General features: G+C 42.1%; 1 protein-coding gene across 1 annotated transcript in view; it reads left to right on the plus strand.

Moving 5' to 3' along the window:
- The window catches only part of adamtsl3 (ADAMTS-like 3), a gene marked incomplete at both ends in the record, with an annotated part of 231,862 nt that overhangs the window by 90,387 nt on the left and 115,558 nt on the right, over window positions 1-25,917 (plus strand). The window contains 3 exons of the mRNA XM_080045594.1: window positions 21,136-21,181; window positions 24,761-24,997; window positions 25,565-25,691. Of these exons, the coding sequence (XP_079901720.1) occupies window positions 21,136-21,181; window positions 24,761-24,997; window positions 25,565-25,691 (410 nt within the window). The remainder of the gene's footprint in view (window positions 1-21,135; window positions 21,182-24,760; window positions 24,998-25,564; window positions 25,692-25,917) is intronic.

Genomic DNA, 25,917 nt, shown 5'->3' on the forward strand with positions numbered 1-25,917 from the left:
CAAACAGGAGCTCATCTCTGATCCTTCTATAGCTAACTGCACAAAAGCCTTTTGAGTTTAGAAATTTGATTGGCAGTGTGTTCTGTGTGAATACCAAGAGAGAGAATTCAGGAAGAGTGTGCAAGATATAGAGAATTGTGTGTAGTGTTGTGAAAAATGTGTGTTTTGGAATGAAAATATGAGTCTAAGGCAGGAAATGTGTTTGGAGTTCAGCAGAATTGGTTAAGCAGTTGGTAAATTAGTTTCAGATTGTGCACATTGTGTCTGATGTTCCAAAAAATGTGTTAAAACAATTGTGAAAAACTGTAATATCCTATTAAGGTAAATAAAAGATTACTGCAAGTCTTGTAACATAGAAATAACCTATGGTTGGGACAAAATAATATAATTAGCTTATATAGCTTCATGACTGATTTAGTACCACCAACCCACTTTGCGTAGTTAAAATAAAATGTGTGGACAGCTTTTAAGATATTTCAATAACATTTGAGGAACAGTTCAACATTAAAATCTGAGCTTTAAAAGGCCCTGAACAGTTAACATGACTCTGGTCTTGACTCTGACCTTTCATCTTCATCTTCCTCCTTGCTGCTGGTGGATGCTTGCATCCAGGAGAGCAGAGAGCTGCTCCCCTGGCCTGCTGTGGCTCCCTTTCTTTTTCCTTTTTTAATCTCTCCTTTCTAGGCATTATACTGCAATTTGTAAATAAAAAGAGACCAACCTTATAAAATAAGACTGCTTGGTTACATTACAACCAGGCACAAGGCTACTTTTTCTGCAGGCAATTGGGAATTGCCTGTTTGTCATTTAGCAAATAAATTACTGCAAGTGAAGTGTTAATTATATAGCCTAAAGTAAACCCAAACAACACTAAATATTCAGCATACTGATAGATTCACATGCTGTACCAACCGCCAACATTAGTTGTGTTCATCACGTCATATCTATTTTTTTTTTTTTGGGCTAGCTTGTTAAGCAGGACAGTCGGCTAATTTATGCTCAGCTGTGTGGCGCTGCATGATAGAGGCTACTTTAAAACAGAGACAAATAAATGCAAGTTATAGCTTGGCAACTGAGGCTTAGGGGGCAAACAATACACTCTTGACTCCATTCATGTATGTGTTACCTCGCTGGTGGGGCAGGGCAGGCCGGGGAGTAGGTGTGTGTGTGCAGCAGCTGTGAACTGCTGTGGCAACGCGTCTCCGTTTGTGTCCACTCTGCGCGTTCACGTTGACAAAGGAAAGGAAGTGTGTGCGGAGGAGGCGGGGGGGCATATTTATTGGTGCATTATTGTCAAACATTTTTAATCGTTGAGCATTTATAGATGATAATGTCGGCATGGGCCACATACACTGTAAAAAAAAAAAAAAAAGAAAAAAAAAACTTTCAGATTATTTTTTTTATTTTTTCTTCATTGGGCCAGGGGAAAAGGGCAGGTGCTTCAGCATTTCCTTTTCCAGCAAGATTTGGCACCTGTCCACAGTGCCAGAAACCACTAGTAACTGGTTGACTGACCATGATATTGTCCTGTACTTGAATGGCCAGACAACTATCCTGACCTGAACTCCATAGAGAATCTATGGGCTATTGTCAAGAGGCAGATGATACACACCAGACCCAACAATACAGAGGAACTGAAGGCCACTATCAAAGCAACCTGGGCTTCAATAACACTAACAATAACTCAGCAGTGCCACAGACTGATCGTCACCATGCCATGCCACATTAATGCAGTAATTCATGCAAAATAAGAACCCAGACTAAGTGTATAGTAGATGAATGAAAATACTTATGATTAGAGCGACATTTCTGTATTATAAATATTTGTTTTGATTGGCCTTATAGAATATTCTAATATTTGGAGATGCTCGATTTCTGGTTTTCATGAGCTGTAAGCCGGAATCCTGTAAATTTAAACAAAAAAATGCCTGAAATATATCACTATATACATCTAGAATATATGGAACTTTCACTTTTTGAATTATTCCAGAGCTTTTCCATGATATTCTAATAATATGAGTTTCACCTGTAAATCCGCCTGGGAATATTTTCCGCTAATTAGCATAAACTGAAAAATAGGGTTTTAACGACAACTTTCTCAAATTTGATTGTATCAACACCAAATTTCTCACGAAGCCCCGGGGGACTAGGGTTCACATGACCATAACATATTAGTAGGATAGCTTGAAAAACATTGACCAAAACGTTTATGCAGGGGCGGGGCTTATTAACAAACTGGCCATAACTCATTGACTATAGCAGTGCTTCTCAAATGGTGGGGCGCGCCCCCCTAGGGGGGCGCCGTGAGTTGTCAGGGGGGGGCACGGGCTGCCTTAATTTTCAACTGACTCAAAAAAAAAACAGGATTTTTGTTTTGCTAACAAGCGCGATATGTGCTTGTGTATGGTCATATCCGCGCGAAAAGCCGCGACTTGCAGTAAATAAATGTCCACATGTGTCTCCAAGTGTCTCTGTAGGCTATTTAAAAAGAAATCAAGCAAGTAGACTAATAATAACTTTAATTAATTATTGGTTATCGCATCACAGAAGGCCTATTGGCCTATAATGATAAAAAAAACACCACCTTAACTATGTTTACAGTTTAAAAAATTTTTTGAATGAAATGCAAACCTCAGTGAATCATTTGCTCTTGTTTCTCTGTCCTGAGATTCACACAGACTGAGCAGTCTTGTTTAAATGTTACAAATTGAGCTAATAAACTGAACTTTGATAATTTTTTTGCTGCAGAAGTTATCTCAGCTAATTTTTGTTATCTAATTTGATAGTAAGGTGATTGTATGCAGGATGCGTGTGCCAGAAACTCATACAGTGCTTTTGTACAGATAAATAAATAAATAAATATTAGCAGGTTCTCAATAGTATTTCAAGTAGTATTTTAACAAGGTGGCCTTGTTAACTAGTATCTTCGCGAAAAAAATTCTGTCCCTTAGGGGGGGCATGACAGAAAATAATTGAGAACCACTGGACTATAGGTCCTATCATCATAAAACTTGCTGGATATGTGCAGAAGACATGTGGTAGCATGTCCCACCAAGCTTTTCGAGATTAGCCCATAGGGGGCGCCACAAATGCGAAAACTTTAATTCAAAAATGCAATGTTTGACAGGCCACGCCCCTTACCCACTCACTCTGATTGACTTGAAATTTCATACACATGTACAGCTCATGGTGCTCTACAATAAAGCCTCTTGGACCATAGGGGTCAGCCATGATTTTTTTTCTTCCCTAATTTACATGACCTGAGTCAAGTGACATCTACTTCGTGTATTTCCAACCTATCATCACCAAATTGTGTACACATCATCAGGGGACCAACATACACATGTGTATAAAGTTTTAGCGAGATATCTCAAACAACATGGCCGCCCTTAACGAAAACGTCTCCGCGAGAGCGGCCATTTTTCTGCTGATTTCCCACGATTGCAACATGGACATATAAAGAAATGGACACCGTATTGAAACATGGCGCCCATTCATTCCTATGAAAGCTGCTCATTGGCGCAGGGAAGCCACAAGGAAGTGACTTTCTGCTTCACGTGAGCTTGGCACGCCCCTAAAGCATGACGTTACTCAGTGTAACGTTATAATATGTCCGTGCATTAAGCTAAGCGGGACGAGCACAGTTGCATTGTTTATCGACCATGGAAGTATAAGTTACTAATCCCCGATGATTCTCTATATGTAATCTTTAAATTACACCCCGTCGTTGTAAAGTAATATAGTGATAAACGAAGATTCCTCCCGCCATCGGAGGCCGGGCCGGCCAAAGCAACGGTTGTTTCACTACGGCTCCTTTTAGCGGCTACACGCCTAACGGCTAAAACTGAAAATAAAACGGCTATAAAACGCTTTCGGTGGCGTTTTGAAAAGCGAAAACTTCCATTCTATTAGTACATGGTCTAAAGAAAAGTATGAGCCTTTGATCGATATCCAGAAAAAATTTAGCGGAGATACATTCTTGTTTGACGAAATTGTATTGGGAATGAATGGGGCTGGACCTGGGCTGGACCTCTATGATCTCCATTTTGATTTACGGACCCGTCACAGACAGTCTAATGCGTGTAATACCAGGCGTGGCCACCTGTCCATGCTGGCTGCTCGGAGAAGGCAGCGTCCTGGGGGCCTGGATTGCAACCTTCAATTGGCCACAACTTGGGACTCGAGTTTGGAAAGCGTGCAGCGGCGGTTCGTAGAAGCGTTCGAGCCCGGCCGACGGGTGGGGCACCGCCGATGCGGGGCTGGCGGTCGGCGCCGGGGGGCCCGTACTTTCAAAATCTCTGCGGGATTTTCTAGTTATTTTTGTCATGTTCGGGCCAGCGTTGCTCCACTGAAGGGTTTCCCTATGAGGTGTAGAGGTACCTATACTGAGAGGCAGATGTTTATTGAAGAGCATATGAGCTAAGGCCTTAAAAGTCTAATCCCAATGGTCATCATACCATTATACTGACTTATTGAGGTTACTATAGTTTATCTGAAAAAGCTAATTAAAAAAATAGTTTGAATTGTATCTTCATCTAAGCCATTGATGTCTGTGGAAAATAGAGCATCTTTAAACTTCAGTTTTTACAAATATGGAACAATCAGTCTCTGTGGGAATAAATTACAGGAATCTCTTTGTTGTCTAGACATAGTACATCATTTCTCAGAATTGTTCTAGTGATTAATTCATTTTTGACAGTAGTTTAAAATTCACCATTTTTATACATTCCTGCCCTTTGTGTACACAATGTCGTGAACCTAGTTTTGTGATCACCCAGATTATTGTACCTGAGATCAGCACCTGCCTTTGGAATTGAAAGTTTTGAGTTCAGGCCCCCCGGTGCTACAGGATACTCATTTTATATCTAATCAGGCATTATGCTGTGGACCCCTGCCCGCCATGTTTTACATGTGTCTCTGCATCAACACACCTGAACAAATCAGTTCAGGTCCAGTAAAGTAAAGTCATTGTATTAAGTCAACCCAGGTTTCTTAGAGAAGCTGTAGCTCAACAAGGTTGATCCTGTTTTTCAGAGTGACAGATTGCAGGTTCAAATCCCCTACACAGAGGTGGTAGGGTGGCCTAGGCCCTAGAGGAAGAGGGGCCGAGCAGTAACCATGAGGTCTCTGGTTGGATCCACGGCACCGGACAGAAGGGTGTTATTTGTAATACAAGCGTGGCTGGTATTTAGCCCACCATCTGTACCATTGTGTCCTTGAGCTAGGCACTTAACCCCAAAACTGCTCCAGGGGCGCTGTTCTATGGCTGACCCTGCTGTTATGGTAGCGGGTTGCAGGCAGGCAGGTAGGACGCAGACAGTTCAGGAAAACGACGATTTATTAAGCTCCAAAATTACAAAAACTATAAAAAGGCAGGGAACACAGAGTACTCACCACTCGACAAACCACAATGATACGACACTGATCAAAGGAAACCCAAGGAATGAAATACACAAGACAGGGGAGACAATAGGAACAGGTGAACCACATGAGGAAGGGAGCAGTAATCACACAGGGGGGAAACTTGACAGGACATGGGGAGAGACAAGACAGAGGTTGCGTTCCGAATCGCATACTTTCTACTATATAGTATGTAGAAAAAAGATTTAGGATGTCCCGATTCTTGTGGCCAGATTTAGGATGGTTAGAATACCCGGATGGTCTACTTCATGCGGCCAAGATTGTTAGTGTTGAAAAGTGCATCCTATTTGGGCGATTCTGACCCACAATCCAGTGCGCACGTGAAATGACGTAACATCGACAAAGCCTATAGGTCCATGTTATGAAAACAAACGGGGATGCGACGGATATAAAAGCAAGAGGCAAGATCAAGGCGCAATGTTATGATGAAATAAGAGAGAAAAGTATGTCCCAATAGTATGTCTACTGCATCCTAACTAGATTCTTTTTATCGTCGGATGTAGTATGTAGAATAGAAAAAAGAAAGAGTATGCGATTCGGAACGCAACCAGAGATACTAAAATAAAACAGGAAACACACCAAAACAAGACAAGGAACAGACAGACCATGACACTTGCGCTCTAAACCCCCTCCGAAGTGTGGTAACTTGAGAGGGGATATGCTAACAGACGAATTTCAATGTGCCTTGTGTAAATTGACTAATAAAGATAATTTAACTTAACTTAACACAACACATTCACCAACGCTCACCTCAACACAAGGCCTGTTTGTTGGGCATACTCAACATGATGAGCATGAATGTCTCTATTTGGCACTTCTGACAAACCCTCGTGTGTTTGTCATTTTTCTCCTCTCCCTCTTCTTCATAATCCCCTAGTTGCTTTCCCTCCTCAAAATGCTTGGCCCCCGACCAGCATTAGGATACATATAATTATGGGTCCGTGATGCAAATTATTACATTTTTTTCTCGCTTATGGGAGGTTTTATTTTGAAAGATACACAGTGAAGGGTTCCGCTATGATGTCAACATGACTGTCAACAGATTATTTCTATGACTGTCTAGACTTGAAAAAATAAGTTGAGACTCCTGGGGTGAAGTGGTTGGTCGCTGCTGACAGGCATTGGCCGCGTTTCCCAGATTCGATCGTTCTTTGGGACCAAAGAAGGGTCGAAAGAAGGGTTCGCCTAAGACGGAGCGCTAAAATACGGGTGTTTCCCAGATGGCTTCTTAAGTGCCATCTTTGGAGAAGCCGTAAAATGAAGCGAAAGAAGCTCTTTAGTGGGAGCTGTCCACCGCGGTGGTGCTGACACTGAATAAATCGATGCCAGGCGAATCGATCACCCACCTCTTTATCAGCGCATAAGTCACACACAGCGCCCCGTGGTCTCCCCCACACAGGTGCAATTAGGCTACGCATGTATCGTGTGTGTGTGGGGGGGGGGGGGTGTGGGTGCGGGTGTGTGTGTGGCAACAAGTGTATCCAAGTAGTAATCAAGCCCATTAGCGCATATATAGGCCTACCCCGTGGATATAGGCACACACATGTGAGAATGGAAGAAAGCGGCAGCAAAAGAAACAAGCGGGCACCGTCGTTTACCGCGGAGGAGATGGGCGTCTTAGTGGACTAGGTCTGGCAGCGCCGGGGAGTTTTATTCGGGGGAACAAGAGGCAAAAAGAACATCACGGTGAAGAACCGTGTTAGGCAGGCCATAGCCGAAAATATGTCCCCCTCCAGCCCATGTGGCCTGCGTGACAGGCGCGCTGTGAGGAAGAAGTGGCAGGAGTTCTAGAACCAAACAAAAAGGAAGGTTGCGTTCCGAATCGCATACTTTCTACTATATAGTATGTAGAAAGAAGATTTAGGATGTCCCGATTCTTGTGGCCAGATTTAGGATGGTTAGAAGTACCCGGATGTCCTACTTCATGCGGCCAAGATTGTTAGTGTTGAAAAGTGCATCCTATTTGGGCAATTCTGACCCACAATCCAGTGCGCACGTGAAGTGACGTCACATCGACGAAGCCTCCATATGAAAACAAACGGGGATGCGACGGATATAAAAGCAAGAGGCAAGATCAAGGCGCAATGTTATGATGAAATAAGAGAGTAAAGTATGTCCCAATATTATGCCTACTGCATCCTAACTAGATTCTTTTTATCGTCGGATGTAGTATGTAGAATAGAAAAAAGAAAGAGTATGCGATTCGGAACGCAACCGAAGAGTGCGAAGGTTTCACTAATCAATCTCCCTTCGTTGCAGGTGATGCAGACGCCCAGTAAAGACAGCGCTGAGTAACCCCTCCCCCATATGGTTTCAATAAACTACGTTGGTTTCCTTTTCAACCATGTATTGTGTGGATCATTTTGCATTGAAATGAGGGTATCAAACCTAGCAACAAAAAGTCCCAGGCAATTTGTAATTTATCTAAGCGTAGGTTAATGATTTGCGTATTGTGCGCCCTTTCAACATAGCATGTTTTGCCACTAATTTCCACTTGTTACATGGTCACCTCAGAAACGTGGACACTATACTCCCACATACTGTATGCAACAATACTTCCTTAACATTCCAGTGCCAGACTTTCAGGTAAAGCACCCGGGGCCTATCCGAATAGTATTTTTAGCATAGGAAATTTCCTTTCCTATCGAGATGACCCGGAAGTACTCGGCAGATAGGTGATCCGAATTCTCAAAATGCTTAGGAAAGGCATAGGAAAGGAGCCTCGATTCACCCTTTAACCCTCCTTTAGCATAGGTTACTCCGGACCAACCTATGCTAAAGGAAAGGAGATAGTGGTATCCCATAATCCTTTACGGCGGCAAGATTTAAAGCAACAGGCCACCGCCGGAGTTTACCGACTCTACACGAATACGAACGAGAGGTAAAACAGAAGAGAGGAGAGGAGAAGAGAGGAAGATTTAACTCGGCTAAAACAAAATACCCCCCCCCCCCCCACAGGCTAAAGATAATAAAGAACTCATAAAAGACCAACATCATAATAGTTATTTTCGTAGCACATAATTTACACCATAAGAAAATAAAATACCAACTTCACATTTAATGAAGTTACTGGGGGCAGTTCATTTCAACATCAACACAAGTGTAGCCTCTTTATTCAACATGTGAATTGGGATATATGGGAGTGATTCTCACTCTGTTGGCGACAACCTGATTAAAATCAATATGAAAAGAACGCATGGATCAAACGAGCGCTTGTTGTAGTCAATTTTCGGAGAATAGTGTAGTTTCACGCTAGTGACTCACGTCAGCAATACTCGCCGTCGCGCAATGACGTCGGTTAGGAAAAGTGGAGTCGAATTCATTTGAAACAGTGCTGTCTTTTCCTATGTTCGATAGGAAGCACCTTTCATCTCTCCTTAACCCCGATGACGTTTAGGGGTTAAGGTATAGGAAAGGAGGCTTATAGGTTATTCAAAAAGTGGAGGAAATAAATTTCCCTGACACGGCATGATCACTGACGATTTGGTCGCTAAGAAGGTTGTAAGAGTGGGTCAGCTCCATCTTACAGTTCCGTCTTAGTGAAAGAGCTACTTTCGCTAAGAACGAATCTGGGAAACGCATTCTTCTTTCACAGCGTTCTTAAGAGCGCTCCAAAGAAGTACTTAGCCCAAAGAGGCTCTTAACGAATCTGGGAAACGCGGCCATTGGCAGTGTGCTGTATGGCTGCTCTAATCTGTTAACATGGGCGCCGGAAAAAAAAGGCAGACTCAGGCAAAACAACCTACAAACAACATCAAATAAGTGGTTTTCCCCCTGCCCCAGTCCCCAAACCAACAAGAAAGCTGAAGTACTTCTCATACTCAGTTGTAGTCATTGTAAAACTGAACCCAATATATTAAAATCAGTGGTGCACATGGAAAATGTAACCTCTAAACAAATGATCTGTTTTGGGGGGAGAAACACATCCTTTATTTACTCAGAGTTTAATACTCCTGAGTAACTCCAGTAAACTACTAAATGGTTGTGGTTTCCACAGATTGTAATTGGAAAAACAAACAATCCCACTGACATCATCAGTTTTACATTGAAATGCTGTTAACTTCTGATTGGCACAACACAGAAACATGTGACATCACCTTATTTAAACTGAATTCTAATCCAAACCAGCGAGAAAAATACTAGTGTAAAATAAGCAACATTCATACTCCGGATGCTCAAATCCATATTCATCATGTTCATTATTAGGAAGAAATAACTTTGTTATGGGATAACAATAAGAGACTTGTGATCCTGAGATCACAGGGTTTGCAAATAATTGCAGGCTGCCATTGTGACTCTATACTTCTGAAGCAGATATCAGAAGATCTGATCATAGAATGATACAGCCATTTGGGTAAGAGCTATCGTCAAATGGAAATCTACATTAATTTCCTGCCCTAGATTACTCTAAAGGCCCCCTGTGAAGCAATGATGATACCTCCAAACCTGTGTGTCCCTCTGGACTGTTTGAAGTCTGATGAGGTCAGACAGGGTCCTCAGTTATCTGAAAAGGAGCAGTGTGTGTTTGGGTGAGACAAGCTGAGCGTGGCCTTGTTAACTACGCCCTCTGATCAGAGCTCCCAGGATCTGGAAACCATTGGGAGTCCTGATTTGTTCTTCAGACTTTTTTTCTGCACTGGGAGTCACTGGGTCATTACGGAAACCCCCTCCTAACAAGCCAGCCAGGCCTGCTAGACTGTGGTACTCTCTGCATGGGTGAAGACCCCTTTGACTTCTGGACATAATTAGTGGGGCCTGGAGGGGTAGGGGTGTGCGCTGTGTAGCCTACTAGCGTTATCAATGTGTCACTGTGTGTGTACCAGACTGTTTTGCATATATTTGCCGGGATATGTAAGAGCAGGACAATGTGAGGATGTAAATCAAACCGTCTTGGCTATCGATATTGTAATAAGCAAAACTAGCATATCAGAAATGTCCATATAATGTATATGTGGTGGACTGATCTGCTCTAATCTGGTGGTAGTGGATCTTTCTTTATATCTTGTCAGACAGCAGCAGGGTGAGCAGGCTGTGTCTGGCTGGGTGTTGTTCTTAAGTAACCTTTGTGCTAACAGCTCACCTCTAAAATATCACAAACGCTAAAGATGAAGATAGGTACCAATGATGGTCTGGGCATGTTGAACAACCTGCTGCAAGGCCTCCTGTCCTAGGCCATGCACATCCCATGACGCTTTGTTTCCAGTCAGGCTCCTGTCTTCTCCCTTTTAAAGTTATTAACAATTTCCATTTTTTTATTAAAAAGCACACATGTGAGGACTTCCGGTTGGCAAATGTGGTGAGCGGACGCACGAGAGAAGGCTCCCAGTCTACTTTTTGCTATATTCATTTTATTTTTTAAAAAGGTTTTTTTATTCATCAAAGGATTTGCGAAGCAAATACAGTACAATGATTGAGTTTTTTCCCCTTTTTTCTTCCCCCGAACACACCCCGCCCATATTCCACCCCCCCCCCCCCCCACCCAACCACAAACAATCCTGCATCAAAAAAAAATAAAAACATACACAATGTTAAAAAATTACATAAATGAAATACATGCTACAAGAAACAAATAAACAATCGATATGAAAAAAACAAAAACATAAACCATAAAGAAATCAAATTAAATCAGATAAGAGAGGGGAGGGGGTAGCTACTCTTGTATTGTTGTTGTTGTTTTTTTTAAATAATCTAGGAAGGGGCGCCAAATTCTGTCAAATTTATTCTCGGATCCCTGGATAGTATAACGCAGGGGTGTCCAAACTTTTTTCACTGAGGGCCACATACAGAAAAATCTACGAAGGGCCGGGCCACTTTGCAAAAATAACACATTTATCAGGACATGTAGCTGCTCTGATGTTTAGTTTCATAGTGTCTTCGTAAATTGTAATCCTTCTTCACGGTAACACTTTCCTTGCACATTAAACAGACACATTTCCCCTCTTGCTTATATGCCAATGATACATCCAGTGTTTTCTGCCTTTGCGTCCAATATCCAGCAGGGTGAAAATAGTATCCAGCCGAGGTCTCGACCCTCCTAGGGGGGTCCGGGGGTATGCCCCCCCGGGAGATTTTTTAAAGTTTTTAAAGCGAAATGCATGAATCTGGTGCACTTTGAGAGGGAAATTAAGTTTTAAGTATTAATTTTGTATGAAAAAAAAATGGAGACACTGTGTCAGATGAATTAGAAGCTATTGGAGAAGGACATAGATTTTCCATAATAATATTAATTTAAAATAAAATATTATGCAGGGTCCTCTGGGATGGGCTCTTTTTCTTTTATGGGACATATTTCTCTGTAATATAATGAGTGCATTTAAATTATTTAAAAATTAAAAGCGCCATATTACATTATATTTTTAAAATGTGCCACAGGCCAATCAATCAGTGTTTGACACCCCTGCACTAGTGGGTTAACTAAGAAATGCAAAAAAAAAAAAAAAAAAAAAATTTTTTTTTTTTTTTTTTAAAGGGCCATATTACATTATATTCTTAAAATCGGCCGCGGGCCAATAAAAAGCGGGCCGCGGGCCGCAGTTGGCCCGCGGGCCGTAGTTTGGACACCCCTGGTATAACGTATTTTCTCTAAATTCATACATGACATACAGTATATGCCCCAAACTGGGATGATGATAAATTCATGGGTAAAGTTTTCTCATTAATACCAGACATAAACTCACAACAATTAAATTTAGGGGGTGATCTGAATTGCACAATTAACCCAATATTGGACCGCTCTAATCCTAAATCTACAGCTCATTCAAAAATGGCCAAATCTTTATCTTTTCTTATGGATCAAATAGGAGGTGTTGACCCCTGGCGCTCTCTTTTTCCACTTGGTCAATCCTTCTCCTTCTTTTCCCCTGTTCACCACTCATACAGCAGAATAGACTACTTTTTTATTGATAGAAACCTTCTTCCCTTTGTCACAAAAGCTGATTATTCAACCATAGTTGAATCTGATCATGCCCCAGTTTTACTAGATCTCGTGTTTCCTCCTAATAATTCGGAACGTCCTCCTTGGAAATTAGACAAAACCTTACTGGCTGATAGTTCATTCTGTGATTTAATAAACAAAGAAATTGACAACTTTATAGTTTCCAACAAAAAAGATAACATCTCCTCCTCATTGCTTTGGGAGACACTGAAGGTTGTGATCAGAGGTGAGATTATATCATATTCAGCAAGAATCAATAAAATGCGTAGACTTAAATCAATTAGCACGGTCTATAAAAAAAAGCTTGACCTTCAAACTCAATACAACCTGTTGTCAACCGGTAAAACAGAATTTTTTTTGTTAAAATCACGTGGATATGCTTATGAGCATGGATAAAAAGCTGGCCGCCGTCTAGCACACCAACTTAAGGCCCAATCTGTTTCTCAACAAATCTCACAAATAAGGAAACCAAATGGGGATTTAACTACTGACCCGGGAGAAATTAATGAAACATTCACCTCATTTTATTCTAACCTGTATACATCAGAGGCAACCAATGATAGAACTGTTATGGAACATTTCTTTTGCAATCTTGAAGCTCCTTCCATAAAGGTAACGGATAAGATAAAGACCGAACTCCCATTACAACTGTCTGAAATTATTAACGCAATAATGGCAATGCAAAGTGGTAAGACACCTGGCCCTGACGGCTACCCAATAGAATTTTTTTAAACTTTTTCTAAGAAACTATCCCCAATTCTACTTGAAATGTTTATAAATTGAATCATAGAATCATTCTATGTCCCATGGGTCATTACCACAAACTCTCACTGAGGCATCGATTATTCTCCTGCTTAAGCCAGGCAAAGAGAATACAGAATGTGGTTCATATCGACCCATCTCCCTCCTAAACAGTGACGTGAAGATCCTAGCCAAAGGTCTTGCCTTACGCCTAGAAACCACAATGACTGATGTGATCTCACTTCCAGTCTTCCCATTTCTACTACCCAGTTTACAAACAACCCAATTGTCAATACTTTGAAGATCTGGTTTCAAATGAGACGGTTCTTTGGTTTCAAACAAATTCTTAGCTTAAGCCCTATATGCAACAACCATCTTTTCCCCCCAGCTAAATTAGATGCTACATTCTCTTTTTGGCGAAGACAAGGCATTTCTAAATTTAAAGATACGTACATAAATTGTGTATTTGCCAGCTTTAATGACTTATCACAAAAATGTGGCCTTCCTCGATCTAGCCTGTTTCGATATTTTCAAGTACGCCACTTCCTTATGAGCCACGACCCCAACTTTCCAAATTTATCTTCAGTGTCAGGCTTAGATGATCTGCTAGAATCCCCATTCAATTCGAAAAGGCTCATTTCTAGAATACATGATTGTATAGCTTCTCTTAAAACCATAACCATCGCAAAGATAAGGGGGGACTGGGCGGATGAATTGGGGGAAGACATGGAAGATGACATGTGGAAATGTGCTTTACTAAGAGTGAATGACAGCACTTCTTGTGCAAAATTAAGTATAATACAATTTAAAGTTTTACATCGGACTCACTTTTCCAAAGCAAGATTAGCTAAAATATATCCTGATTCAGATGCTAGTTGTAACAGATGTCATCACACCCCTGCCAATTTAACCCATATGTTTTGGACATGCCCTGCTCTGGTCACTTACTGGTCTATGATCTTTAAAACATTATCTGAGGCGCTCAATACTGATTTCCAACCAAATGCAGCAGCAGCTATATTTGGTATCACAGATCGAAGACATTCTATAGTAAGGAAAAGTTATAAAAACATATTGGCCCTTGTGACTCTGCTTGCACGCAGAAGAATATTGTTACATTGGAAATCAAAAAACCCTCCCAAAGCGTCCTTGTGGATGTGTGACCTGATGCACTTTATACAATTAGAAAAAATTAAATACTCGCTTAGGGGGTCAAGGGTTTTGAAATACATAGGGAAACTCAAAACTATACCTGATACCCCATACCAATATTTCTTGCATTAGGACCCTATATCATGCAGCGTACAGTGGATGGTCTTTTCTTTTCTTTTGGGTTAATTACCGATCTGGTCACTTCTGGGCCAATCCAATTGTAAAACTGTTTTTCCGATATAGTATGTGTGTGTGGTAGATTTGAATGGTATTCACCAGAGTTGCTGAGCGTGTATATCTAAAGGTTTGGGGTCACTGCTAAAGAGACGAAAACAGTCTATGTAAGGGTTTGTTATTGGTACTTCTTGTGATGAGACTACATGTCTATTTGCGAGTTAATAAACACCTGACACCCCACACACACAGAGATATAAGACACTGGTTGGGGCTATCGAGAGTGCCATTGCGGCCTCAGCCTGCTGCTACTATGCTACTATGAAATCCTATGTCTGATGTCTGATGGAAATCTCCTTAAATAAACCTCTCTGAAACACAATGATGAAGTCCAGCCTGTTCGAGTCTTTGTCAAGCCATGGGGAAGAATTCGGCTACCACAATTGGCGTCACGATGACGGATATAACCGGAACATGAGAAGACTACCTGTACCGCTTCGGGACACATCTGTTGGAATGAGATATCAGATGGACTGTTGCTGTTGAAAGTTCATGTCTGTTCCAGTATCTAAAAATAACTGAGAGAACTGCGATGGGAGATAATGTGAACTCGGATGATAGTGCTCTGGGGAAGGTCAAAGGCACGGCAAGGAATGTCCGGTCTGGGGACTTCACAGAGGCTCCGTTATGGCCAGGTATCCACGAAGTTCCACTGTTATAACAAAGAACCGTGTGCAGTTTTATTGACTAAGACTTTGGAAGAAAAGCTGGACTGGAAATCAAGCTTGTTACGTCGCTCTGTGCATTCATGTACGCTATGAAAAAGGGAAAAAGACTTTAGAAAAAGTGTCAAGTTTAGAGATCAACTTCAGTGTCATCGTCAATTCAGACTGCTCGGGGTTACTGCTCCCCGCGCTGTCTCAAGTGCAATGCTGTGGTCATGCTGTAAGAGGAGGAGGCCACGCACATACCAGCCGCATACCAACTTGGACTTTCCTGGGCTGCTGGCCACCACGTCTGGCGGAGTTTGCCAGGTATGAAGAGGAGGACCATCCCCTGTGCCAAAGTTGGATGGACTACATCCCCCATGAGGGGGCTGATCACGCCTAAAAATATCTGAACTTGAGACTACTGAGAGACTCAGCTATCTTGCTATGCTGTCGTCTTGGCAGGGGGCTCCCTGCTCACTGTCTTAACATTATCATCGTTCAGTGTATGTTGCATTTGCATTGTTGGTCCTTTACAATGTAGTTTACTGCAGTAATGTGTACATCTATGCATTGTATTCTACTTCACTCATAAAGAGTGTTTCTGTGTTTTGGTGGAGGTTTCCTTTAGCCCATTCAAATATGTATGGTTACATCTGATTTTGGTAGAAGTATTTACTTCTAAGAGGAGGAATGTGGTAGATTTGAATGGTATTCACCAGAGTTGCTGAGCGTGTATATCTAAAGGTTTGGGGTCACTGCTAAAGAGACGAAAACAGTCTATGTAAGGGTTTGTTATTGGTACTTGTTGTGATGAGACTACATGTCTATTTGCGAGTTAATAAACACCTGACACCCCACTCACACAGAGATATAAGACACTGGTTGGGGCTATCGAGAGTGCCATTGCGGCCTCATACCTGCTGCTACTATGCTACTATAATAAACCTCTCTGAAACACAATGATGAAGTCCAGCCTGTTCGAGTCTTTGTCAAGCCATGGGGAAGAATTCGGCTTCCACATATGCATGATGCATTGTCTGTTTAATTACGATGTGGATTGATGCTGGCATGTCAGCCTATAATGTAGAGTGTTTGTGAGTATGCATGGAAACAAGTACATGGTGACATTTGGGACGGCTAAATATGGTGACCTTACTTACTATTTTATTTATTTATTTTTACTGTATTTATTTATCTGTTTTCTTCTTTTTGTTAGTCTAAGTGTGTGTACTACATGTTCAAGTGGTTGGGGTGGGTGGGTTACTGTTGTTCGTATGTGTATGTAAACAAAAAACAACAAAAAACATGGACATGTCTGCTAAAATGTATGCTCAGTGTATTCTGTGTTCATAAACATTTCCAAATAAAAATAATTATCAAAAAAAAAAAGCACACATGTCACTGCTCCAGTCTGTGGTCCCCACATGTCTCAAAAAGTCCACCATCATTTCCATCCCCAAGAAAAAGCATCCTGTCTCAATGACTACCGCCCAGTAGCACTCACCTCCATCGCCATGAAGTGCTTTGAACGGTTAGTCAAATCATTCATCACCTCCTCCCTCCCTGACTCACTGGACCCCATGCAGTTCGCATACAGGGCAAACATGTCCACAGACGACGCCATCGACCCTCACCCTCCACACTGCCCTCTCCCACTTGGACCAGAAGAACACATATGTGAGAATGCTGTTCATTGACTACAGTTCAGCATTCAACACCATTGTGCCCTCCAAGCTCGCTGTGAAGCTCAGGGACCTCGGGCTCAACACCGCCCTTTGTGACTGGATCCTGAGCTTCCTGACGGGCAGACCCCAGGCAGTGCGGATAGGAGGCGCCACATCATCCACCCTGACTCTCAATACCGGCGCACCCCAGGGCTGTGTGCTGCCTCTCTCCCTGTTCACACATGACTGCATGGCCACACACAGCTCCAACACCATCATCAAGTTTGCTGACGACACGACCGTCATCGGCCTGATCACCGACAGAGAGGAGGGGAGAGCCCTGACATCTTGGTGCCAGGACAACAACCTCCATCTCCACCTCAGCAAAACTAAGGAGCTGATTGTGGACTACAGGAAGCGACAGGGAGCCGGGCACGCCCCCATCACTATCAACGGGACGACAGTAGAGAGAGTCAGCAGCTTCAAGTTCCTCGGGGTCCACATCTGCGAGGACCTGACCTGGACTCACCACACCGACGCCATCACAAAGACGGCAGGACAGCGGCTCTTCTTCCTCTGCAGGCTGAGGAGGTTCAACATGGACTTCAGGATACTCTGCAACTTCTACAGGTGCACCATAGAGAGTATCTATAACAATATTTATAACATGCCACTTTATACCAGTCGATATCTGGATAAACACGTCTGTTTACATTTTACATTTATTTAGTTTTGTATTTAGGTCTCTGCTCTCCTTGTGTTCCTCTTATACACTTTATTATTATTATTATTATTATTATTATTATTAATATTATTATTAGTATTATTATTATTCTTTTTGTTGTTTTTTATTATTTAAGTCTCAGCTTCCCACTTGTGTTTCTCTTATACGCTTTCTTTATTGCACTGTTGGAGGAGCCCAAGACTAAAGAATTTCATTGCCAGCGACTGCTCTGTAATTGTCGTGCATATGACAGTAAAACTTGAATCTTGAATCATTTTGGAGCCTAAAACTAGTCATGTGCTTTACCTCGAGGTGTGGGTCTTTGCCTCCTCAAATCAACAATCAGCAGCTTGGTTTTTGTAACGTTGGGTTAGGATTATTTTTGCAAAAAGAAATGTTTCGACGCTCAAGACTGAACTCTAAGGGTGTATTCACACACATGCCGTGTTTAATTCGGTCGAAACAAACTCAGATGCACTTCCGCCTTCAGTGCGCATCTTTCAGACAGGTGGGAATACAGTAATCGCACTCGGGGGCGGACCAAACAAGTGCTCCGAGACCCAGCTGAAGAGGTGGTCTCGGTGCGTTTCCAAACGCACTCTGCTGCAGTTCGTTTGTGGTGTGAATTTGTCCGGACTCGATCCGACCCAAATGCAGGAAGCACTGTGCCTTTTCTTTTTTAATAAATTGCCGTCAGCTTCACATTATGGGAAAGTGTTGTTGTCGCCATTGTTAGGACGATAAGTTGTGGTTTAACCGGGAGCCCAGAACAATATATTACATTTGATCGAGAGGACGCGTAAAAATGCTGAATGTGTTCAGCGATCAGATGAAGGAGAGGGGAGTGTCTCCCGAAAAGTGCCGACAGGTTCACGCTGCGCAAGAAGTGTGTGTTTTCATTTTGCTTCCCATGTACGGGAGTGTCAGCTTGAGCCTATTCTTCTCGTGAGCCGCACGTCCAGCAGCAAAAATACAGTAAAAATGATGATTCACATCATAGGCTACAAGCCACATAACGGGGCATTGTCATAGGGCTTCATATTATTACTCATATGAAACAACAATAATTAGATTGTTTTCTTCTTTAATTATAGGCTAGACTTTTTATTATTTTTAACCCCATAATATATCAATTATATATTTCGCAGTTTTTACTTCGTTCATCTTTTCTCATGTCACAGTATGCCATGTGGCACACTAGTTTGTAATGGCCTGAAAAAGCCACCAACAGACTTGTACTGTTGTGGTGTAAGTGATGTGACTTTAGTAGAAGACTTATGGCCATAGCTGTAGACATTCCCAGACCCTGATAACACAGTCCACCCACCTACAGTACACACACACAGTAACAGACTGACGCACACCCACACACAAACACTTTGTCCAACTATGGTTAAGTAGTTCATGCTTTACAATAGGACTCATCTATTGGTTTATTCATATGGAGCCATGGCTTGCTGCTGTCTGTAGCTGGTTTACCTTGGAGCTGGCTGAATGGCCGCAGTGTGACTCTCAGCTTCCTAGGCCTGCTTTAAATGAGCTGCTACCAGTTTTAGTCTAATGTTATTGTAAGCCAGCAGGGGAAAATGTGCACTTAACACAGTTACACACCAAGAGATTGGGTGTTGTTATTGTTGCTAACAAGGTGGAACAAATTTAACAGCGTGTCCGTGCTGTCATGGGGAAAGGAACGTTCGGCTATAGCCCATTTCACATAGGGCTCAGGTTTTACTCTGAAACTGTGTGTGTGTGTGTGTGTGTGTGCGTGTTTGTGTGTGTATGTGTATATGTGTGTGTGTGTATATCAGTGGGTTTAGTTTAGCTTGACTCTGCCAGCTGGAGCTCAGTCAAGACGAGATGCCGGCTGGATGGTTGGTGTGTTGAATGTGGTGTGCTGTATCCTTACGGGTGTGTGTGTGTGTGTGTGTGTGTGTGTGTGTGTGTGTGTGTGTGTGTGTGCGCGCATGCATGGATATTTTCTTGGGTGCATACAGTATCTAACAAAAGTGAGTACACCCCTCACATTTCTTCAAATATTTCATTATATCTTTTCATGGGACAACACTGAAGAAATGACACTTTAATACAATGTAAAGTAGTCAGTGTACAGCTTGTATAACAGTGTAAATGTACTGTCCCCTCAAAATAACTGAACACACAGCCATTACTGTCTAAAGTGCTGGCAACAAAAGTGAGTACACCCCTAAGTGAAAATGTCCAAATTGGGCCCTAAGTGTCAATATTTTGTGTGGCCACCATTATTTTTCAGCACTGCCTTAACCCTCTTGGGCATGGAGTTCACCAGAGCTTCACAGGTTGCCACTGGAATCCTCTTCTACTCATTCATAGAGACAGAGCGGAACGCATCATAATCTGAGGCCACGCCCATCGTGGGGGAAAACAATTCACAGCGCTCCATTCACTTTGTGTTGAATAACACCTGTATTCTGCAAACAAACGTAATAAAAACGTAATAAGACATGCCTTTCACAAATACACGTTACTTTCTTTAAAGCCACGACTCTTGTCTGTCTATACGAGCTGTTTGTGTTAAAAATGATCGAGTAATTTTCAATATCGAGACAAAAGTCTTACCTAATGTAAGTCTTCTGCTGTAGGCTAACCCTCACGTATACTCCATCCACATTCGTTAAAGTTACGATCCATCCAGGATTTCTGTCCACGCTATTCCTTTTCCTTATTGCTGATAGAAACAGCAGGCTAACAGTTCATCCAGCCAGTAACAGTGACTGTGACTCAAAGTTTTCCTCCACTTTAGTCGCGTAGGCTATTGATTCTGGCATCCTCTCTTCTTATCCACCGTTTCCTTCGTAACGGATCACGGCTTTTTCTTAGGTTTACAAACCGTTTTAACACATTTTTACATTTGAATAACTTGTGTTGAGTGTGCAGCTCAACACACAACAGCTTATAGGCATGTTGTGACCGGTTGTGACACTCTGATGATGAACAATCTCCTCTGCTGACATGTCTCTGCAGTGTAATTCAGGGTTCTCACCCATTGGCGCTGTATAGCGCCAGGTCAGATGGGACAAAAACACCTCAATATTGAAAATTACTCAATAATTTTTCACAAAAACAGCTCACATAGACAGACAAGAGTCGTAGCTCTAAAGAAAGCAAAGTTTTTTTGTTAAATGGATGTTTCATTAAGTTTTAATTAAGTTTGTTTGCAGAAGACAGGTCTCCTTCAATACAAAGTGAATGGAACGGTGTTCAACGGCTTCCCCCACGATGGGCATGGCCTATTTCAGGCACTGTCTCTATGACGACATCAAGGAGCTGGTGGATATTAGAGAACTTACACTCCTCCACCTTCCGTTTGAAGATGCCCCACAGATGCTCAATAGGGTTTAGGTCTGGAGACATGCTTGGCCAGTCCATCACCTTTACCCTCACCTTCTTTAGCAAGGCAGTGGTAATCTTGAAGGTGTGTTGGAATACTGCCCTGCACTATATCGCATTTGTGCAGTTATGTATTTGCACGAGCTCACATCGAGATGCGATTAGATTAATCGTGCTGCACTCATTCGTACAGCTCACCTGTCACTGTTGGTTTGCAGTAATGTTGATCTTTTATTCCTTGCTTTGCAGAAGCTGTGGTGGCAAAAACATCCGCTACAGAACCTGCAGCAACACGGTGAGTCCGAGCTATTCTACTGATTTTCAATATTTTTAATTTTCAGCTTAAAATGTTACCTTTTTGAAGTGTATGGGTTGGAAAGATAGCCTACTGCCATGCCTAGAAACATTTAAGAATTAGTCATTTCAGCAAAAACAACAGATATATGTTATGACAATGCTCTTTAGAGGCCGTAGGAAATATGACGTCCATGACTTGATCAATGAAACACCAACAATCACCTCCAACATGGTAGCTGTACAGTAGAACTACACCTTCCCCAAACCACAGCAAGAGTCAGTTGAAACAACCTTAAACCATGTCAAATTCCTATTTTTAATTTTTCCCTCTGAAGTGGTTTAGTCTGGATTTATTGTGGGGCTTCAATCACATTGAATGGCAAATGCTCCCGGGATGATACAATCATATGAAAAAGTTTGGGAACCCCTCTCAGCCGGCATTATAATTGACTCTGCTTTCACAAAAAAAATATAAAAGTGGTATGTCTTTAATTTACCAGGAACAGCTAAGTACTGGGATGTTTTCCAAACAAAGATTTTTTGAAAAGCAGTATTTGGTTGTATGAAATAAAATAAAATGTGAAAAACTGGCTGTGCAAAAATGTGGGTACCCTTGTGGTTTTGTTGATTTTAATGCCTGTAACAGCATGTAAAACTGATGACTTTAAACACAAGATGGTTGGATTATGTTGTTAAGCCTTGAACCTCATAGAAATGTCTGTTTAATCATGAGAAAATGTATTTTAGGTGCCTAAATGCAAGTTGCACTTCTCTTTGACTCTCTGCTGAAGTGAGACAGAATGGGATCATCAAAACAGCCAAAAGATCTGAAAAACAAAGATTGTTTATTGTCATGGTTTAGGGGAATGCTACAAGAAGCTTTCCCAAAGGTTTCAATTGTCAATTTCTACTGTAGGGAACGTTGTCAGGGAATGGAAGGACACAGGCACAGTTGCAGTTAAACCCAGGTCTAGCAGACCAAGAAAAGTACAAGAGTGGCATATGCGGCGGATTGTGAGAATGGTTGCAAACAACCCACAGATCACCTCCAAAGACCTGCAAGAACATCTGGCTGCAGATTGTGTATCTGTACATGGTTCTACAATTCAGTGCAATTTGCACCAAAACATCTGTATGGCCGGATGATGAGAAGGAAGCCCTTTCTGCGCCCACGCCACAGATACAGTTGCATGGAGTATGCAAAAGCTCATTTAGACAAGCCAGATTCATATTGGAAGAAAATGCTTTGGACTGATGAGACAAAAATTAAGTTATTTGGTCTTTATAAAAAGCAGATGTTTTGGTGCAAATTGCGCTGAATTGTTGAACGATGTAAAGATACACAATCTGCAGCCAGATGTTCTTGCAGGTCTTTGGAGGTGATCTGTGGGTTGTGTGCAACCATTCTCACAATCCTCCACCTATGCCGCTCCTGTTTTTTTCTCGGTATGCCATGCCTGGGTTTAACTGCCACTGTGCCTGTGTCCTTCCATTTCCTGACAACGTTCCCTACAGTCGAAATTGACAATTGAAACCTTTGGGAAAGCTTCTTGTAGCCTTCCCCTAAACCATGACAATAAACAATCTTTGTTTTTCAGATCTTTTGGGAGCTGTTTTGATGATCCCATTCTGTCTCACTTCAGCAGAGAGTCAAAGAGAAGTGCAACTTGCATTTAGGCACCTAAAATACATTTTCTCATGATTAAACAGACATTTCTATGAGGTTCAAGGCTTAACAACATAATCCAACCAACTTTGTGTTTAAAGTAGAGGTGGGCATAGATTAATTTTTTTAATCTAGATTAATCTAGATTAATTTTGGAATTAATCTAGATTAATCTAGATTAAAATGGCTCATTTGAATTCATTCATAATATGTTTGTGCTCCTAAATAATGACTCAAAGTAAGTCTTTGAGAACGTGTTTCTCAAGCCAGGTGGCGCATCAGACCAGGGGCTCATCTCCTGTGCAGGTGCACGCCTAATGCATCAAGTTAACTTGCGTGCAGAAAGAGGATGTCACGGAACTCATGTCCGTTAGCTTTTCAATATAAGACTGTCAAAATAAAAGTTCCGCAAAACAATCGTTATTTTGGGGATTAACTTCTCCGCGTGAGAAATTTGAGTTGTAGGCTAGCGTGTGAGAGTGTGAGCTGGTTGATATGAGTGTGTCTCACGGCCAAAAGGGTGAGACTTGGCAGCTCTGTCAGTTGTCAAACAAAGCGGACGGACGTGGTCTCTATAGCAACGAGATCAGCTGAGCTATCACTGATAAAAAAAAATATTGTTTCCATAATGATTTCCATAGCCTTAAGCCATAGGCTAGCCTACATGTTGTGTAATTCAGTGATTTTCAACCTTTAATGAGTCGAGGCTATGCATTGGCTTTGGCGATTTCCCTTGCCTCTTTTTTTTCTCTCCACACAAAGCTCTCCCATTGCACACACGCATGCCCCGGCCGCTTCCGAGAGCACAGACTGTTAGAACTCCTACAGTAAACCAATTCCGCATTGCACAAGGTGCAAACAACCTTGGTCTTGTCGAGGTTTCCATTGGGAAGCTTCTTAAAAATAAATTTTCCCTGAAGCAAACCCGGCGGCTTCCTAGCTGCATCCATGTCAGCACGTTACGTTTGATGTGGTAGGCTACACAGATGCGAAGTCGGACTCGTTCTGACTCGTGCACTACAGTGCAATTCGGCCAGGTATATATCCGCGCTAAAATAAGAGGAACAAGAGATTAACGGCGATATTTTTTTTATCGCCGATAAGAGTCTGGCGTTAACGCAGCACGTTAACGCTGTTATCGGCCCACCACTAGTTTAAAGTCATCAGTTTTACATGCTGTTACAGGCATTAAAATCAACAAAACCACAAGGGTACCCACATTTTTGCACAGCCAGTTTTTCACATTTTATTTTATTTCATACAACCAAATACTGCTTTTCAAAAAATCTTTGTTTGGAAAACATCCCAGTACTTAGCTGTTCCTGGTAAATTAAAGACATACCACTTTTATATTTTTTTTTGTGAAAGCAGTCAATTATAATGCCAGCTGAGAGGGGTTCCCAAACTTTTTCATATGACTGTATTTATCCCTGTCCCTCCAGGCAGAGTCTTATGTGTCAGACTAGATACTGTATAACCAGTAGGAAGAAGAGGATGGTGGTTATATGCCTCCTGAGGTGTAGTGGAGCGTCGCTGCATGGTGTCGGAGGTTGGACGTGTGGCCGCTGTAGTGTGTTAACACGGTCGCCAGAAAAAAAGTCAGACGCAGAATGTGTGTCCCAGGCCTTAAGAGGGACAGGTCCCTTTTTCTTAGGTTGGTTGGTCTTCTTGGTGCTTGATAACTTACTCTAACATTGTGGAAAAAAATGAAAATTTAAAAGGTAGAATAGGAGACAATTGAACTGTGAATGGAATATGAGAGAACAGTTTGTGATTTAATATGTGTGTTTTTGAATACAGTTTAGTTACACCCTTTGATTGAAAATGTAATAAAGTGACACTCAAATGTTTTAAAATAATTATTGTTGTACCATCCTCTAACCTTACCGTTATTTGTTTTCTTCTCCTCAGGACTGCCCGGCTGAGTCCGGTGATTTCCGGGCCCAGCAGTGTTCCGCCCACAATGACATCAAGTACCATGGTGTCAGCTATGAGTGGGTCCCAGCACCTTACAACCCCACAGCACCCTGTGCCCTCTGGTGCCAGGCTACAGGGAGAAGTCTCACTGTTGAACTGGCTCCTAAGGTGCTAGATGGGACACAGTGCCAGGCTGAGGCCTTTGACATGTGCATCAGTGGAGTGTGTCAGGTAAGGGATTGTATTATCAATCACGTGTCCAGTCAGTGTCATCCACCTCTGATATGATTAAGCAATTCCATCATTTGTCTTGTGTGAGTGAAAAATGGTGCAAAGGAAGTAAATTTCCTCAAAACCTATATTGCGACAGTTCTGTGACATCAAATGCTGGGGACGGGAGAAGCTCATGTATAAGCACAACGCATAATGAATATGTAGTTTTATTCATTTATTTGTGCGGGTTTGTGAGGAATGCACATGTAAAACTCTCTGATTCTAGCCATATGGGACCGGAGATTGGCTGTGTGTGGTCTGTACCAGATTGTCTGGGTAGAGAGCCGTCGGCCATATTGTCCTGCAAACCTTTACTGCAAATCTGTAAAAGACTAGCCTGGAAATCCAGACCCACATCTGAACCTAATCGCCAATTTCAGGAACATAGTGCTGTGTGAACATAAAGCCTAATTAAAAAAATAATTTAAAAAAAAAGTAGAAATGTGGGAACATAGGGCTCAGGGGACGTAGGCGTTTGTCAGCCCCATATCTCTATCTGAGTGTGTATTTGTGATGTTTGTGCAGGTGGTGGGCTGTGATCGGCAGCTAGCCAGCAGTGCCAGGGAGGATAACTGTGGTGTCTGCGGCGGGGACGGCTCCTCATGCCGGCTAGTACGAGGACAGGCCCTACCCCACCTCACACCAGAGCAAAGTAGGTATACAGCAGAGCTTGTAGATGGTAAGTTTAGAGGAGCAGTGGTTGAATCCTGTGATGTGCCAGCAGCAGCAGCATTGCAAGAGGCGGAAGCCTTTTGTATACAGTAGGCCTACAGTATAGTCAATGGTCGGAAGAAGCACTATAGGGTTGTTTACAGGCTTAAATAAGTGATTCATTACACTGAACTTTTTTGTATGTCGGTTTGTATAAGTCAATGAAT

The sequence above is a fragment of the Ammodytes marinus genome, assembly GCF_949987685.1.
Source record: "Ammodytes marinus genome assembly, chromosome: 1".
Classification (NCBI taxonomy): Eukaryota; Metazoa; Chordata; class Actinopteri; order Uranoscopiformes; family Ammodytidae; genus Ammodytes; species Ammodytes marinus.